The 18,957-nt window shown below is 45.0% G+C and overlaps 1 protein-coding gene and 1 long non-coding RNA gene across 2 annotated transcripts in view; one reads left to right on the forward strand and one right to left on the reverse strand.

Moving 5' to 3' along the window:
* The window catches only part of LOC147464266 (uncharacterized), a 44,158-nt gene extending 32,706 nt beyond the window's left edge, over positions 1-11,452 (reverse strand). The window contains exons 1-2 of the long non-coding RNA XR_015187569.1: positions 11,248-11,452; positions 11,042-11,154 (exon numbers count right to left, since the gene is read on the reverse strand). This is a non-coding gene — a long non-coding RNA (uncharacterized LOC147464266). The remainder of the gene's footprint in view (positions 1-11,041; positions 11,155-11,247) is intronic.
* A 1,345-nt stretch (positions 11,453-12,797) lies between these two features.
* LOC147464269 (uncharacterized) lies at positions 12,798-16,209 on the forward strand. The gene is made up of 5 exons (XM_086525246.1): positions 12,798-13,004; positions 13,942-14,145; positions 14,424-14,667; positions 15,321-15,683; positions 15,950-16,209. Exons 1-5 carry the CDS (start codon positions 12,798-12,800, stop codon positions 16,207-16,209), a joined length of 1,278 nt encoding a protein of 425 aa, XP_086381372.1.
* Positions 16,210-18,957: the final 2,748 nt, after the last annotated feature.

Here is an 18,957-nt window from a genome sequence, read left to right on the forward strand (position 1 = left end):
AAACAAACAAACAAAAAATCAAAGTGCCACAATGTAAAATCTTAAGCTGGAAGAGAAACCTCAGCTTGATTTGGTACTCCACTCACATGTATCGCCTATGGTACTAGAGCCCTAGAGGTTCCCAGTGTGGACGCTTTTCCTTGAAAAGCAAAAAACCCAAGGCATACAAAATAAGCACACACATCAAAATTGAATCACTGTGAAAAGACTTTGGGGGGTCAAAAAAAAAGGTAATCAATCAGACGATGATTTCATGAGAAATTCCTTTTATCGTAGCTTAACTACAAGGTCTTCTAGGTATAGTCTCTAGTCAACCCTCGGACATGAAATACTTGGCTCTCGCAATTAAACAACTTAATTGACCAGAGAAAATTGAGAAGCTCGCCCATGGTATTAATAGTCGATCTTTAGTGCCTTTCGACCGTTAAATTAGCGACCCCAAACTTGTTTAATTTTTACCTTTACAACTGTTTATGCGTTTGATTATATTAAAATTTAATGTTTATTGCTGATAAATGGTTTAGAATTATGCTACCAATCAATTTGTCTGCCTAAAACTGCATATGCTTTTTAATTGTATATGAGAATGCATTTACTGTGCCAATGTTGTTTGATTTTGCAGTGATTGAAGAAGGCTAAGGATATTCATCTCAAATGCTCTTCCACCTCAACGAACGAGCTTCAACTCAATAGCTTCCGACGACGGAATCTACATCAGGAAGGGAGGCATGTTAACCCTCACACACATTCCTTTCACCTACGACGGACGTTGTATTATTTATTTGGTAGAGTCACGTACCGGGCTTGTCAGTCCAGTAGGAAAAGGATAAGAGTGATCGCCGATGAGAGGCGCACTCTAACTGGAACATTCAAGGGATTAGTTGGCTAAGCATGGGCGCCCAAGTGTGAATGGGGCGAGCTCATATAAAAATCAACTAAACCTAAAATTCACTCATTCTCTCATTTTGCAATTGAAGAGTGCTCTTGCTCCATCTCCATCTTCTTCTTCTTCATCTCCTTGTGTGTGTGTATGCGTGAGAGAGAGAGAGAGTGTGCGATCGAGCATTGCGGCAGCATGACGGCGGCAAGGCGGTTGAGCGCGGCGTAGCGACGTCTCTCTCTTCTTCGGGCGAGGAATCCTCCACGACAGCAAGCGTAGAGCGGTGAGTGACACACCATCGCCATCTTTGAGCTTACTAGTTTAGGCTTGTTGTGTGCTTGGAGCCATTTGTGGCTCGCACACAGTGTGTTGGCAAGTTCCTTGCATTGACAAGTGCAGCATACGCGCATAGTAAGATAATATATAAGCAAACCAAGGCTAGCATTATTTGGCAGAAGAGCAAGGAGAACACAGGCCACAGGCAACAGGTTCCCTCTCCTTCTCTCAGCAAGACTTTCCTTCTTGGGCAATTTCCTCCAAGCAAGCGACCTCCCATCCCCTAGCGTTTTTCATCAGCAAGTCTTCATCGCCCTAAGACCCAGTACCTAGCGTTTTCAGCAAGCATCATCGCCTAGACTCCTATCTCCTGGCGTTTTCCATCCATAGCCTCATCGCCACAATTCCCCCCTTTGCTTGCGTTTTTCAGCGGGCAATTATCGCCAATTTCCCTGGCAATCTCAGCAATGCACAGCAGCAGAAAATCAGCGACTAAACCCTCAAGAACTTCAAGGCTGCATGCAAATCAGCGTTTTTATGAGCAGCAACACAGCATTTTTGGCAGCAGCAAATTTCAGCCATTGGCGTTTTTGGACAGCAGATGAAGTGCATCAGTTTTCAGCCCTAGAGTCGGTCTCGTCATCCCCGTCGTCGACATCGACATAGCCTAGACTTGCATCAGTTCTCATTCATCCACTTGTACGAGTTTGTGCAATCAATAGTAGACCACTCTCGGAGCACATTTGGACTAAAAACTGCCAAAAGACTGGAGATAAATAAGGCTGCTCAGTACTGCTGTCCCGCCGCCCCCCCTACGTTGCCTCGCGCTGCCCCCTCGCTGCAGTCCCCCCCCCCCCCGCGTCCTTGCGCTCCATCCCCCTCGCTCCAGCCTCGCCCCTGCGCTGCTCCCTCGCCCACACTCCCTTGCGCTGCACCTCCCGCTGGCTGCCATCCTACCCGCCCGCTCGCTTCTGCTGACGCCTGCCCCCCCTTGCGCTTCCCCTGCCCGCCTCCGCCCTCAGCCCCCGCTGCGCTGCCCGCTGCCCCCCTTTTCGCTGCCCTCTCCCACGCCACGCTACGCTTCCTTATCCCGCCCTCCTCCACCTATCTTCACTCACTAAACCCCCCCCCCCCCCCCCCCCCCCGCGCCCGTGGCTCATTTCGTTCTACCTATTCTCACGCCGAGGTTCTTCTGTCAATTGGCTCTGGCAGTGCTAGTTGGGGTCCCTTTGCAAAAAATTTGCTTTACCCACTCTTTCTTAGCCACAGCAATGGACACAGATGGAGGCTCAAGCTCCGCCACAGAAGAACTCCATTGAAGCCCCTTCGTCCGAACCCGCTGAGCCCACCATTCGACTTGCTCTATCACCAACAGAGAAAGCGAGCCTAGCCGCAGAGGTAGAGCGCCTGCAGGCGACTTCTATCATCTGCAAGATCCTCGGTACCAGACCCAGCAGAGGAGAGCTGCGTGATCTTCTCCAGGCCCGCCTTCTCGCAAAGGTGGGCAAGAGCTTGGACGTTCAAATCCTCGGACGAGGCTACTACCAGATCGAGTTCAAGACCCCCGAGATGGCATCCAAGGTCAGTGCCATGAGTCCATTGACCATCCGAGCAGCTCAAGCCCACTTTCGACAGTGGAGACATGGTTTTGATCCTACTTCAGATGCTCTTGTAGAGGAGGCAGACATCCCCATCTCCGTCTGCTTTCCTGGTTTACGGAGGGAGTACCTACCACTTTTGTCCAGGATAGGCTCAGCGATTGGGACTGTCCTGGAGACACCTCGCATGGCAGCCTCAGAAGCTGCCAAGGTGGCAGGCATTTCCTCAGTTCGCGTTCTGGTTAGGGACACTCACACTCTCCCGAAGATCATTCTTCTGCCTTGTGTGAGTGGATGTTGGTTTAGACAGAGCGTGAAGTATTCGGGCCTCCCGAACCAGTGCTTCATTTGTCGACAGATGGGCCATCTTGCGAAAGCCTGTCCACGAAGGAGGCCTCGACCTACACCACAGACTCAGCCCTAGCCTGCAAGGGCTTGCCAGCAGCCACAGGCAGACACAGAGCACACATGCACAGCCACCCTCCGAGCCTGGGGCTCCAGTGGAGGAGGGATGGCAGCAAGTTCGTGGTCGACGATAGCAGGGGCCACAGCGACAGCCTGGCACTCAGAGTGGTCCTCAGGCGCCTGCCCAACAACAGTGGGTTCCCGTGGGAAACCGTTTCGGTCCTCTTGCGCAGGATGAGGTCCCTCCTCCAGCCCCCACCTCAGCTTCACCCTCGACAGCCCCTCCTCCCCCAGAGTTCCCCTCCTGCTCATCATCCCCCCCCCGACCTCCTGCTCCTGCCGCCTCTTCCCCTCGCCCCTCTACCTCTGCCGCCCTCCCCCGCCCCTCTTCTCCCCCTCTTCCCCCTGCTCCTACACCCCCCCCTCCCGCTCCAATTCCACAGTCGACCCAGGGGACAGGGCCATCTCCGGCTGCAAGGAGATCTCTTGGCAGCTCCTTTGCCACGAGTCGCTTAGTGAGAGAGGGACAGCCTTTCTTGCGACCCCCTCTACAGGTACAGACGTCTCCCTTTGTAGCAGCCCCTCGTGGTCTGACGAGCTTCGACATTCGGCGCCGATGGGACTTCTTTGACTACGACTTTACACATTTTCTCGGCGACCCCTCAACAGACCATGAAGCAGCCTGCTTCAAGGTTCATGTTGTGTTCCTTGCAACTAGGGGGATAGAGGCCTTGGACTCAATGGTTGGCTTCTCTTTTCCCCTTTGCAGCAGGGACCAGACTGAGTGGACTCTCGACTCGGTGTTTGAGTGGTTGCATACACAAGTCCTAGAGTTCTCTCACCACATGGGAGACCTAGGAGTCACAGACATGCTTTAGACTTTGTGGCCATTGGCCAAGTTTGCGGTGACCCCTCCAGATACAGCAGGATGTAGACACATTGTGGTTCACTTCTTTGTTGATACGCAATGCTTGGCATGCTATGTACACATTCATGAGGACTCCTGGACAGAGGAGGTTGCTTTATGTACGGATCGCTCTACTTGGGCTTGGACCAGGCACTCGTTGCAGTCACGCCTATCTAGAGGACGCTCGGATGCGGATTACTCCCCATCCAAGTCAACCTCGAAGATAGCACATTTAGCTGCTGCGGTAGCGTCTATTCTCTCTTGCTCCCCATGAGGATCGTCTCATGGAACGTGCAGGGACTTGGTGGGCCCCAGTTTCAGTGTCAGCGGGGCCGACTGCGTCAGGAGCTTCAGCGCTACCTTGTGGGAGGAGAGATTGATCTCCTTATGCTACAGGAGCATCATCTGTGTGAGAGCCGCATTAGACGTTGTGGTCAGCTCTTGCGTAGACGATATGATACTTTTTGGTCAACTACTTTTGGACCCGGAGGCATCCAGCGTGGGGTATGTATCACTATTGTGGATTCTTTGCAGCAAGCCATTGTGGACAGAGGGATTATTGTGCCAGGCAGGATCAGTAAATCACTATGCAGGTTCAGGGTTGCCTTGTGGGCTTCCTGAACATATATGCGCCTAATGTGGCGAGTGCACGAGCAGAGTTTTGATCACAGATTGTTGAGTCTCTACCGCATGCAGAACATTGGTGCATAGGGAGTGACTTCAATATGTTGGAGGACCCTTCTGACAGGATTGGTGGTAGCTATGTTACTGTGCACGGAGTTGAGTTGGTAGCTTGGGAGAGATTTTGTATGACTCCGAGGGTCTAATGAATCTAAAGAATCCACAGAACCCACTTCCTCTGTCAATGCAATCAATGACAACATGAGTGTGCCCGAAGTTTCTCATGACCCTCCCATTGATGAGTCTCTCATTAAATGTTATGGTCATATGACGGGACAACGTTTTGTCATATTGTTTGACCCAGGCAGTATGCATGATGTGATCAGTCCCTCTCTTGTTGAGAGAGCCCGCCTAGAGGTTAGTCAAAAATCTCCTCTCAAGGTCTCTGGCTTCGCTTCTGGTATGGACTCTCTCATCACGAAAGAGTGCCTTGATGTGTTGTTTACAGTTCAACAATCTGCTTTCCGTAGAAAATTTTTTGTCTCTCCTCTCTCAGGATGTGATATGATTTTGGGCATTCGATGGTTTCGTGAGCATAACCCTCTCATTAATTGGGCGGAAAATACGTTCACTTTCAATGCCAAAAGTGACTCTCCCATTGTCATTCGTGGAGAGCAAGTTGTTCATTCTCCCTCTCTCATTGCGAATGTGCAGGCAAAGATTGAACAGATTCAGGAGAAGGAGACTCTCTCAGTCTCTTCTTCTCCAAAGCATGACACACAGAATTTGCATGATGATACGCATGATGATTTGAATAATAATGATGAGCATGATGATTTGCATGATCAAGATGTGATTTCTCACAAGCATGATGATTTACATGAAGATGACGTGATTGTTCACAAGGATGATGAGTTAGTTGATGCTTTTTCTAGTGAAGCTAACCTCGTTGCAGATTCAATCAATAACGAAGGATCGATTTTGGCTCTCGAGCCTAGGTCCAAAGCACCCCTTCAGGAACAACCGATCTTGGCTCACGAGCCTCGGTCCAAAGAATCCTCACAGGAAGTATTATGTGTTCGCATAATTAGTACGCACCCATTGTTCGAGTGTTTCATTCGTGATCATTTCCTATATTTTCGTCAGCGTCTTTATGTGATCCCTTTTCCTAGGCATGACATATTGTACGTTGAGCACATTTCACTCATGAATGAGCATGAATGTATGCGGATTGTTCATGAAAAGCTGAAAAGTATGTATGTAAGGAAGTCACATTCTATGGTCTCTTCCTTGGCATGACATTCGTAGAACGAGCACAAGAAGTATGAGCACCAAGCATAGGCATTTCCGTTGTGAATTGCCAGAGTTGATTGATTTGGATCAGCATGACAAGATTCGATCTCATTGTTTGCATGTGTGTGGTGAACGGTTTGGCACTCCGTCTATTGGTTCATCTACATTGCATGCACAGTCTTTTAGGAAGTCAAGATTTTTTCTAGTAACTTTATATGGAATAGGTATGTTCATGGTTGTGTTGGAAATGGTTTCAAGAATTTTCAACCATGGAGATTCTTGAAGGAGAAAGAAGCATGACTCTAGCTGAAGTTGAAGCATCGAAGGAGCCTCAGAAGACTTTGTGTCGCTTTCGGCGCGGCCCAAAGAAGCAAGCGTTGCAGACCTTTATGAAGTTCAAGTACCGTACGACCCACACATCAGAGTAGGCCAGCGAAGAGTCTATTCCAAGATTTCGGATGCTGTTGGCGATCTCCCTCGACGCCATACAATTCGGTACCAGTACCTTACTTTGAAAAGGAGGGGATGTCACGTGACACATTCAACCCTATGTGTCCGTGGACAAGCTACAGCACGACAAGGGTTCCGTCAGTCCAGTCAGTCTAGATTAGCAAGTGTTCTGGCACTTTTTGTGAGTCTTCGCACAGACCATGCATGCCCAGGCACTTAGTGTAGATGCATATCCTCTTGTTGCACACATCATGATCATAAGCATTCCCATCAGAATCCATCAGAATCCTTCAAGGGAATTTTCTAGTGTCTTTAACCTATTTTTCCTATTTTTTACAATTTTCACTTATTATTTTAAGTGACTTTTGTTGGGAACTGAGTAGGGCAAATTGGGTAAGATAATATATAAGCAAACCAAGGCTAGCACTATTTGGCAGAAGAGCAAGGAGAACACAGGCCACAGGCAGCAAGTTCCCCCTCCCTTTCTCAGCAAGACTTTCCCTCTTGGGTGATTTCCTCCAAGCAAGCGACCTCCCATCCCCTGGCGTTTTTCATCAGCAAGTCTTCTTCGCCCTAAGACCCCAGTACCTAGCGTTTTCAGCAAGCATCATCGCCTAGACTCCTATCTCCTGCGTTTTCCATCCATAGCCTCATCGCCACAGTTCCCCCCTTTGCTGGCGTTTTTCAGCGGGCAATTATCGCCAATTTCCTGGCAATCTCAGCAGTGCACAGCAGCAGAAAATCAGCAACTAAAGCCTCAAGAATTCAGCCATTCCGGACCAGCCAGAGGAGCGTTTTTTTTGGAAAACTTCAAGGCTGCAAATCAGCGTTTTTATGAGCAGCAAAACAGCGTTTTTGGCAGCAGCAGATTTCAGCCATTGGCGTTTTTGGACAGCAGATGAAGTGCATCAGTTTTCAGCCCTCGTCATCCCCGTCGTCGACATCGACATAGCCTAGACTTGCATCAGTTCTCATTCATCCACTTGTACGAGTTTGTGCAATCAATAGTAGACCACTCTCGCCAACGAGAGTGGGGCCTTCGGAAGAGGGTTTTACGTCTCTGGTGTCGTATTCTCTTCTCTCTCTATCTCTCAGTCTCATACACTTTCTCACACAGTGTCCATTCACTTTGTTTGTGTTCATTGCACTCTCTCATTAAGAACGGAAGGCTCTCCCTTCCATAAGAACAAAAGGAACCTTGAGCACACTTTGGAGCACTCATCTTGAGAAAAGTACAACATCATTCCGCTGCACCTTACATCCAGGGATTATCCTTCTTGGAGACTTTAATGCCCGGATGGGCAGCCTTCTGACGATCTTCTATGACACCACGCCGCATGGAGGAGATGATGAGAGAGTTGGATACCATATTGAGCTGGGCACTATGACTGGGAACATATCTAGAGCTCATGGCCCAGTACTCCCTAGATGCACCCTCCTATCTCTTACAGGGACAGAGATCACCGGACTCATCTGTCAAGATCGAATTCAGCTAGATACCATGAGCATATGGATACAGTCGACACTAGAGCTGGGCACAAAGATGACTTTCTGTTGCTAATTGGACTATTTCTTATTTTTAATGATTAATTTCTTTTTATAAAATTAGGATATTTTAATGTGTACACTAAGAACTGTTAAAAGATTGTAGCTACAAGAAATGCCATCAGGAACGGACAACTCTGATGTGTCATTTGATGGGTGACGGTAAACATCGCGAAGGAGTTTCCGTAAGTTCGGTGGAAAGGGCCGGGTTACGGGTGCCCCTGATGCGTCACAAGATGGGTGACAGGTGCATCAGAAAGAGGGCATTCCGTAGGCTAAGGAGGAAATCCGAACTGAGTAAGAAAATACGCGTAAGAACGCAAGCACAAGAATAAAGATGGGTTCAATGAAGCTTTTTACAAAAAGCAGGAACAATCGCGAGAAGGCAGACGCTTTCCCGCAAGGAATCTATGTTTGCATTGCATTCGTGCATGTGGTTGCATCCAGGGACGCCTGGGAAGTGTTGTGAAATGCATTGGTTTTAACTTATAAGGTTTTATTGAGTTATAAAAGCACCACATGCCCTCACTCAAAGGGGGTACCAACGTCAGCAAGAGAAGACTCTGCCGCAAGAGACCGCGAGACTACGAAGCACGGAAGTCGCTTTTTCCCGCGCAAGAGCGACAGGTATCTATTGTGGATTCGCCATACGAATTGTTGTCGCGTGTTTGTGTGGTTTGTTTTGCAGGAATCTCCCGTCTTACGGGAAGGCCCTTAACGGGAAGTACGGCTTCACACCTAAGTCCCTTACGGGAAAGTAGCCTAAGTCCCTTACGGGAAAGTACGGCTTCACGCCTAAGTCCCTTACGAGAAAGTACGGCTTCGCGCCTAAGTCCCTTACGGGAAGGAATGGCCTTGTGCCCAAGCCCTTTACGGGAAAGCACGACCTTCGGGTCTAAGATTACAGAACGGAGGGGTTTCCTCGGGTTCTCGTGCTTGTATAAGAATTCTCCCTAAATAAAAGAATACTCTTTACGGGAGGGAACCAGCCCATCTTCTGGTCCCCAATACTGTGTCGATCTTCTCCCTTCTCTCATGTTTGCAAAGAATTATAATTTTCAGATTTTCTAAGTGCTCATGCACGCTCCCGTTTTGTGACACTTTCTATTGTAAGGTGCAACGGAATGAATGTTTGAACTTTGCTCAAGATAAGTGCTCCGAACTGTGCTCAAGGTTCCTTTTTGTTCTTATGGAAGGGAGAGCCTTCCGTTCTTAATGAGAGAGTGCTATGATCACAAACAAAGTGAATGGACACTGTGCGTGCAAGTGTATGAGACTGAGAGATAGAGAGAGAAGAGAATACGACACCAGAGACGTTGTATAACCCTCCTCCGAAGGCCCCACTCTCTATGGCAAGAGCGGTCTACTTATGATTGCACAAATCTCTACAATGCTTGGACTTGCCGACGATGAGGAAGACGATGAGACGGGCTGAAATCTGGAAATGCTAATGGCTGAAATCTGCAAATCTTTATCTGTTGAATTCTGACTCTATGTCGGTGACGATGTCGATGGCAACGATGCGACGACGACGCGCTGAAAACGTAGATGCTGAAATCTGCTTTTTCCGGGCTGAAACTATAAACCTTGCGGAATCTGACCGTGCGGCGAGGATCTGCTGCGGGAAGGTGAGATCTACGAGGTTCGGGACTTGTTCTGCGATGTCTAAGTACTGAAAACTGAAAACGCCGGTGCTTGTGTTGGTTCCGTCGCGGTAGATCTGCAAAACGCTGAAATGCCTGGCAGATGCAAAAACGCTAGGGCTAAAAATGGTCATGCTGTGGTGAATCTTCTACGTTGGGGCTTCTGCTTCTTGCTATCGCCAGGAATCTGCAAGATCCAAAAACGTTGGCTGATCTGATCCAAAACGCTAGGTTTATGCTGTGGAGCAAAAACGCTAGGCCTCTTGGGGGTTCTGCTGAGAAGTTGCCTGTTGAGCAAGGTGCTCCTATTGCCTCTTCTGCCATGAAGTGCTAGCGCTAGGTTTTTATTTATACACAATTTGCCCTACCTACTTTCCAACAAAAGTCGCTTAAAAATAATAAGTGAAAAATGTCAAAAATAGGCTAAATGCACTGGAAAATTCCCTTGAAGAATTCTGATGGGAATGCTTATGATCATGCTGTGTGCAACCAGAGGATATGCATCTACACTGAGTGATTGGGCATGCACGGTCTACGAATAGACTCACAAAAGTACCAGATCACTTCTAATTTAAACTGACTGGACTGACTGAACCCTTGTCGTGTTGTAGCTTGTCCACGGACACATAGGGTTGGATGTGTCACGTGACATCTATAGAGAACATATTCTCCAACTTACGGAGGACGGCTTTGTGACGAGACTCAAATACATGGATACACACTTATCTCATGGGCGGTGTCGGATGGAAATATTGGGAAAGAGCTTGTATGTTGACAACAATGTGGGTGAGTCGATGTATGTTGATAGAAGATCAACAAACAAGCCTGACGGGATTGTTCATCAGTTGAGTCCTTGAGGCATGTAAGTATGAGAGCTGAACCGTCAAGAGGCCACCAATTGTGAATCTAGGTCATTACATCATTGGGTTGAATGCTATTGTCTACAACCATAGCAAGGGTTTGCTAGCATTTGCACATTTGCAAAAGCAGACTATTTTTTTCTTTGCTTAAAAGAGAAAATTCAAAGTTCATGCGACGAGGATTTGCTACAACCAGCTCAAGGAAATGCTAATTGGGTCAAATTTCCAAAGCTCTGCTACCCCCTCGACAATATGGGTGCTTGTATGTCGGCTCGACTGAAAACAAACCTAATTTCTTGCAAGCTGCCGCACCAAGCACAATTAAAACTTGGGATTGATACTGTTCTTAATGCAAACTCGATAGTCATCTTAGATTAATCTTCAAAACCTTGTGTACCTACACACTTTTTACATGCGCTTGAAAATGCAGTATGTGCAAATGCGGACACAAGCAACCGCACGAGCACCTCCTTTATTCGGTGTATGCACATATTTCTTATCATCCTGAGCTACAGATCACCGGCGGCGCCGCCAGTATTAGCTAGCTAGTTGGGTTTCACTACCTTCAGCTCCTCCACACTCGGGAACTTCTTGAACATGTCACGTAACCTGTCGTTGGGTGCCGCCAAGAGGCCAACTGAAAGGAGGCCTCTCAGGTGCACTCGGATGCCAGAACCTACAAAATAAACATTCCTAAGAAAACGTGGGCAAGAGGATAGCCAAGAAAAAATAACAGAGAGAGAGGGGGCGGGAGGGAGAGACCTCGAACCTGCACATGAGCACACACACAGCAAGTCATGAACACTGTGGGGGGGGGGGGGGGGGGGGAACCCCTCACTGGCGCTGCTGTGTGAAGATTCCCGCGAGCGTTTTGAAAGGCGCGAGGGAGTATTATGAAAGTGCCTCGCATGAAAGACGCCATGGCAGTGTGCAACCGGCGCTACCAGCCTCGCTGTTTTTCATCGTTTAAGGAAGGCGCAGTCATAACGTCGTTTAGGCAACGATTTTGATTATGTTGCGTAGATTATGCAAGGCCTATCGTTGTTTATGCGACGACCAATTTTTTTTTAAAAGAATGTCCTCGCTTATACGAGATGTGCCTCGTCTATGTGACGCATTCGTCATCGTTAAACGACGTCTCTGAATTATTAGCCCCTCAAAACCCCCCCAATGGCTAGTAGTGTATAGGCCCCTTTTTGTTGTTTGTTTGTTTGTTTTTTTTTTTTTTTTTTGAGAGGGGGGGGGGGGGGGGGGGGGGGGGGGGGGGTGTTTGGAAAGGTTGTTTGTGTGTGTGTTCACTTGCAAAACATATGCCTATCATGTGGGTGAAATAGAAGGACATTTTAAATGTTTAAAACCTTTTTCCAAAACACACAAAATTGAGGGATTGTTATAGAAATATATTGAAAGATTGATTTTTTAGATGTATTTTGAAAAAACAAAGATTTGATTAGAAAAGGATATATTATATTCATTCAAAACCTTGCATAAGGGAATTTTGAAATAGTTGTAGAACAAGTAAGTTTTCATAGAGTGAACCCACACAACCAACCCCCCCCCTCCACCCCCCCACCCCCCCCCCCCCGCCTGGGGACGGTCCCCCTTTCCCTTCCTTTTCTTTATGCTATGCATGGGGTGTGTAACCAAGATAGCCTTATTGTGTTTGATCTTGGATCCACTCAAAAATTCGTATTATATGCCTTGGCACTAAATTTAGGGATCCAAGTAGGTGAGATGAAAGTTCCAGATAAAGCCTTGGAAGTTCCAAATACACTCGAAAGTTAGTTGATTGGAACCAAGCTCCAGATACACTCAAAAGTTAGTTGATTGGAACCAAGAAGATACACTCGAAAGTTAGTTGATTGGAACCTAGTTTCAGATACACTCAAAAGTTAGTTGATTGGAACCAAGAAGATACACTCGAAAGTTAGTTGCTTGGAACCTAGTTCTAGATACACTCAAAAGTTAGTTGATTGAAACCTCTTGATAGAATATGAATTTGTGAGTGGATCCAACATCAAGCAGAAAAGACTATCTTGGTTACATACCCAACCAAATAGAGGCACAACTGAAATTTAAAAGATGCCGCTGGGTATCGAACCTGGATCCTTTGTTATTGTTAAAGATTCATACTTGACTCTGTTTCATACTTTAACTAGGCGTTAGGAAGCGAAATAAATTTTTGCACAAAAAACTCCAACTCTTAATAGATTGACTCTATTGATATATAGCGATGAAGTGATACACGACAAGGCTTCATTGTTAAAGAAAAAAGGGTCACTTGGTGAACGAAACTAAGCAGATAGCTAAGGGTGAGGAATGGCGGAGAGGACGTGGAGGCGCATGACAAATGCAGGGGTCAATGCCGGATACATATATAATAGCAGGGAGTCTTACAAGTTTTGTGATCCCTTTGATAATATCGCACGCCTCTGTTTGCTCATGATAACGCTCCCTTTGATAATATTGCACGCTCATGCACTCTCTAACGAGCAGGGCAGGCAGGGCGACCTCTCCGACACCAATGTAAGCCATGCGTTTTAAGAGAGAGAGAGAGAGAGAGAGAGAGAGAGAGAGAGAGAGAGAGAGAGTCTTTTATGCAAAGTTGAATCATGACCAACTCCAGCGGACGTAAAAATCTTAGCATCGTGGTGATAACCAAGAAAGCATTCGATAGGCTAATGTGACTATCAAAGCACGAGGATTTGAGCAATATTTTCTTTTTCGTTGATTTTTCTTGTTGTTTTGGGGGGGGGGGGGGGGGGGGGGGGGGGGTTTAATTTCAGTCATCATGTCCTTATCTGAAAGAACTGGTGCAAGGTTTTTAATACAACGCCCAATCTTTGAACTTTGTCAATTTTTGTAAACAATGAACAAGGCAAGGTTAATAAACTAGGGTCTACATGTGAACGAGTTTTCCCCAAGAAAACAAGGGCTCCCGTGAGAGGAACCCGCTCCTTAGCTCAAAACGGTTCTATGTGCCTTTTTATTTGCGCTCAAACTTCCTATTGATAATACTTGTAATAAGAGCCATTCCTTCCGATAAGACCCATTCTTGAGATTATACAAAAAAGCAAGGAAGCGATTGAAGACATAGGAAAACATATGAATTCTAATGAGTGAAATAAGGCATTGATGCTACATTGACTTGATAGATTATTGGGTCCTTGCTAAAGTAGAGGTCCTTTTTAAAGAGTTGTAGAGTGGCTCCTATGTTAGTCGATGTCCCTATGACTGGGAGACATCATGGCTCGGTTGAAGCATGACTTGAGTTTGTAAATTTTTGGTAAAGCTAATATAATACACTCACCATTGTGAGTTTTGAAAAAAAAAAGGACCCATTCTTGTAAATAAAGAATGAATTATATCACCATGCAAGGTTCCAACCTTCGAAATAAAGTAAATGTGTGTGCTTAAAATGATGATACAATCATTACTAAAGTTACTCACTTTTAATGTCCAGGCACAGGAAGAGGCAATTAACGACATTGAGGACCTTATGACAGCTCCTATTGATAGTGATCAATACTATGCACCAGGATTTATATCTGCCATAGACACCGACATCTCGAATACACTACGTCTTCATACCAGTTTAATGCTTCACAATACTGGTGAATGCTTTGGACAAGGTGCTGGAGCGATTATTGGATACGGCCTTGTTCAGGCATGGGCACTATGTTCCTCTCTTCACAATTATGACACACGCTCCAACTTGTATATTGTACACAAATCTCATTAACATCATGAATTATACTAGTCCAGCATATAGAACCTTAAAATGGCCTTATGAAATTGAATTACATAATATCCAACTTCTAAACACAGTCCTTACTGGAGGTAGAAAGGGGGAAAAAAATCCAACATTTTAAGTTACATACCTTTAATAGTCGTTAAGCTTTGACACGTTAGACTAATCCCCAATATTTTCCTTTTTATGTATAGGTATTTGTCAACAATATGCTGGACACCATACGAAATCAAATTAGAAGTAGATTTGGATTTGGAGTTGTGGTGGAGGGTGCAGGTGATCAAAACCTAGTTGAAGAAGGTCTCTCTGCACAATTCTATTATTGGGTGGAGAGGATAGGTACAAGTGATGATGGAGCATCCACCCCTAACACAGGAGAGGCAGAGGGTGACTCAATTATTAATTCTAATCGTCATGATGAACTTTCTGTGGTTACAGGTACTAATTGTGCATGAATTTCCACATATAGTTTAATTCCATTCGCCAAAAATGGAGGTGGAATAGCTACACACACAAAACACACACACACACACACACACACACACACACACACACACATAGTGACCTACCCCTTGTGTGGGGTGAGTGTGTTCATGCACAAACACGTGTGTGAGAGACAAATATTTGTGTGTGTGTGTGTGTGTGTGTGTGTGTGTGTGTGTGTGTGTGTGTGTGTGTGTGTGTGTGTGTGTGTGTGTGTGAGAGAGAGAGAGAGAGAGAGAGAGTGAGAGAGAGAGAAAGAGAATGTAAGAGAGATATGACCCTAGCCGTATCAACATTGTGGTAGACCCACAATGCTGTTTGCATTCAAATTGCCAAAGATGAGGTTCAGAGAAGAGATCAAACATTCCTTAAAAGAGTAAACATGTGTGATAAGTGGAGAAACCCATATTAGCATGCTCGCACATGCACACACACACACACATATACTGAGAGAGAGAGAGAGAGAGAGAGAGAGAGAGAGAGAAGATGTTGATTGGAGTGATCATTTGACATGCATTTATCTGATTAAAGAGTTTTCCTTAAAATGAGTTATGTATTAGCTAAAAAACATTTTGGCTACCTAATAATACACTTTCATATATGTTTAGGTGTTCCTCAAAGAAAAAGAAGCTCTTTAGTGAACCAAACTACTAATTCACTTTCAACCAACACCACGTATCAGAGACGTCCTTCTCAACATCGACATATTCTTCATAGCAACACAACCAATAACATTTCACGAGCATCGTTCAATGCTAGGAATACAACAAGCATCATTTCACGAGAAGATGCCTTAAATGATTTCCCCCCATGGTATAATGGTCTCTTTACATCGAATTGTGATATCAATGTGCTTGCGAGTGCAGATGCTAACATTGATTACCCGGACCTCATATACTCACCCAATGAGCAATACTACTTGACTATGCAAGATGACTGCAATTTGGTGTTGTACCATGCCATGTCAGGTGGTATAAACAAACCAATATGGGCATGTCCAGATTTTAAATGCTTTAGGCATGGATCACATTGTTTTGCTCGCATCAACCTAGATGGGACTTTTGTTGTGTATAATAGTAATGGTAAACCACTTTGGTGGTTTACCATTGTGATATCAATGTGCTTGCGAGTGCAGATGCTAACATTGATTACCCGGACCTCATATACTCACCCAATGAGCAATACTACTTGACTATGCAAGATGACTGCAATTTGGTGTTGTACCATGCCATGTCAGGTGGTATAAACAAACCAATATGGGCATGTCCAGATTTTAAATGCTTTAGGCATGGAGCACATTGTTTTGCTCGCATCAACCTAGATGGGACTTTTGTTGTTTATAATAGTAATGGTAAACCACTTTGGTGGACCCCTACTCAATGCACTAGTGGACTTGGTTGTTGGTCCTACCTCGTTGTACAAGATGATGGGAACCTTGTCCTTTACCTTCAGGAAACGGGGGAAGCCATTTGGGCTTCAGGCACAAATGGCCAATAAGCCATAATATTGATTACATCAACATAAACATTTATATCATTTATAGCCCAGTTCTTTGATGTTACTCTTCTTCACCATTGGATTGTGAGGATGGTGCATGGTCGGCCACAATGGCTTGATGCTTCGGTCATTTTGAGGGGGATGGTGGAGGTATCTTGCAAGGCGATGGAGTAAGTAGGATTCCCCCTTATGTGGTTTGTAATTATTGGTATGTTGTTGTGTTGAAACTTTGATTTCCGTATATATCCTCTTTGAGAACAAGTCTATTGTGGGTGGCAGTCGGATCAGGCTTGGTGACACCCTAGATGGGGTTTAGTTGATATCTTATATATATTGATGGTAGTGGTGTTGTTCATGATATTGGACACACAAAACATTGTTGTTGTCTGGGTTATTTTGTAATTTTTTTTTGTCAATACATATTTCTCGCTTATCTATCACTCCTACTTGCTCGCTCTAAAATAAAAACCCCTATTACCTAAGTATATTTCCTCCCCTAGTTGCGAGCCCTGTCCGACTTATCTCACCTGCCTTCTTTTACTATGAAAATCTCAACATGTTTACCACGACCTCTTACTGTGTTTCATAAAGAGAGAGTCCAAAATGGGTTGGCCAAAGAAGAGAGAGGGAGGAGGGAGCACATTTTTTTTCATTTCAAGTATTGCCACGGATATTACCGCGAACATTATCGTAGGTATTGCTGCACACATTGTCGCGTTGATTACCGACCCGCTTTAGCGATTTAACATTCAAATTTTTGTGTTTTCCTCTACTTTGTTTATGAAAAAAATTAGAGAACATTATTTAAATTTTATATAAATGAAATAAAATTGAGATTAAAACATTAAACAATAGCTATGTAGATGGATAAAGATGAAAATACGAAGAGGAAGCTCCATCCTAGAATTATGCATGCGCCTCGACATGTAAAGCCTCGACGTGCGCCTCTACACTTTGCTATCATGGACTAGCCATTGTGACAGGTGATCAAGGGCTAGGTTAGTTGGAATTGACTCTCAAATACGTTGACTTCTTGTCTAATGATTGACTAAGTAGAGTTCTAGGGGCAATGTCAAAATCCAGATTCGATGTCAAATTATCATGGTTGACAAAATGAGAGAAAGAGAGAGAGAGAGAGAGAGAGAGAGAGAGAGAGAGAGAGAGAGAGAGAGAGGGGGGGGGGGGGGGGGGGGGGGGGGGGGGAGAAATCTATGAATGGGCAACATGACCAAAAAAAAATCATAGAATAATATATACAAAATTTTTATAAATCATCTTGAAAAAGATCTCTACAAGTAGGTGGATCTAAATCTAAGCCCATGGCTCCTAAATCAATAAAGAGAGAAATTGAATTGTTGTTTATGGATCCGTTGGCTTCATCATTTTCCATCTCATCATCACCATCATGGCAATCATCCCCATTGAGATTGGCGATGCTGGGACTCGCATCATCAATCGTTTTGTCCCCTGTCTTACCCTCATCCAAAGTAGTAGGTGGGAGAGGATTGAAGACGGTCTCTACTTTATTAGTGACAAAAATGGTTCTTCCTCGAGGTGTTATGCGAACTATGAACCAAAGTTTTGGTTGATGGATTGATGGGATATGGACTCAATATAGACGACCTATAGAAAAGAAAAGAGTAATGAGTGACATTGGTATTATGTTACAAGCCAATAAGGGCAAAGAAGGTTTACACTCACCTGCTCACAATTGCATAGCAAAACTAAGTTGTCATACCTATTGTGTGATACACACTAGAGTCCACCATGTAGAGCCCATTCTCATGTTGTATAGACACATTTGCAAACCACTTGCTCTCAAAGATGAAGGTATAAAAGGTTCTAAAACTGACCTTTAGTATCCTTTCAATAGCCCCACAATACCTGTCTTCATCACCATCTGTGTCAAAGTTACCCATGACACCACAATCCATGGTGGTTCGACGCTCATCAATGTGGCGTGTGTGAAAGTGTCAACCCTTTGACCACATTGAGCTAAACGAAAGGCAGTGTACGACAAAAAAATTATACACTCAATTACAAAGTTAAAATCAAGGAAAATGAATAATATATACTAGTTATATATGTATATATATGTATATATATATATAAATATATGAGTACTGTATATACCTTTTGCACACAACCTCGTGCATACTCCCACTCTTTGTTGATGATGTCCTCTCCGCATGCCTTTGCTTCCGTCATTCTCTCATGGATCCACTCAGCACTAATGAGATATGGGAAACATACAGGGTGGCGAGGAACTAAGGGTGCCCTCCTGCCTCCATGAGCTTGCTTCCATGCTTCCCTCGCTTGTAAACACCTTGCATTTTCCATTGTGCTTCTATTTACCCACTTGATCATAACCTTTGCATTTAGGATGTAAAAGTTGTTGAAGACTCGACGTAGATCCATGTCCATGCTAAATAATCTCCCCTTTCCACTTGGTAGGTGTGAAGTCATCTTCACATCCTCCTCATCTGACCACATGCAAGGCATTGAGGGATCAACTTGTACCAAATACTCTGAAATGTAAACAAATGCTTCTTGCACGATCCATCCTTCGGCCATGCATGCCTCTAACTGGGCCCGTAGTCACACAAAATATTTGAGAGTCTTTAAAAACCTCTCTAGAAAGAACATATATCGTGCATGCACTACTCCACATATAGAAATCTCCTCAATCACATGAACCAAGAGGTGGATTTGGCTAAGAATAACTGATCAAGGAAATGCTCCCTCAAT

The sequence above is a fragment of the Adiantum capillus-veneris genome, chromosome 1 (genome assembly GCF_014529385.1).
Source record: "Adiantum capillus-veneris isolate H3 chromosome 1, ASM1452938v2, whole genome shotgun sequence".
Lineage (NCBI taxonomy): Eukaryota > Viridiplantae > Streptophyta > Polypodiopsida > Polypodiales > Pteridaceae > Adiantum > Adiantum capillus-veneris.

Bases quoted from the DNA above. Each gene is read 5' to 3' on its own strand.
- LOC147464269 (XM_086525246.1), top strand. From the start codon at position 12,798: ATGGCGGAGAGGACGTGGAGGCGCATGACAAATGCAGGGGTCAATGCC. The intron at 14,146-14,423 runs GCATGGGCACTA...TTTTATGTATAG, and splicing joins TTGGATACGGCCTTGTTCAG to GTATTTGTCAACAATATGCT. The intron at 15,684-15,949 runs GTATAAACAAAC...ATGCCATGTCAG, and splicing joins GTACCATGCCATGTCAGGTG to GTGGTATAAACAAACCAATA.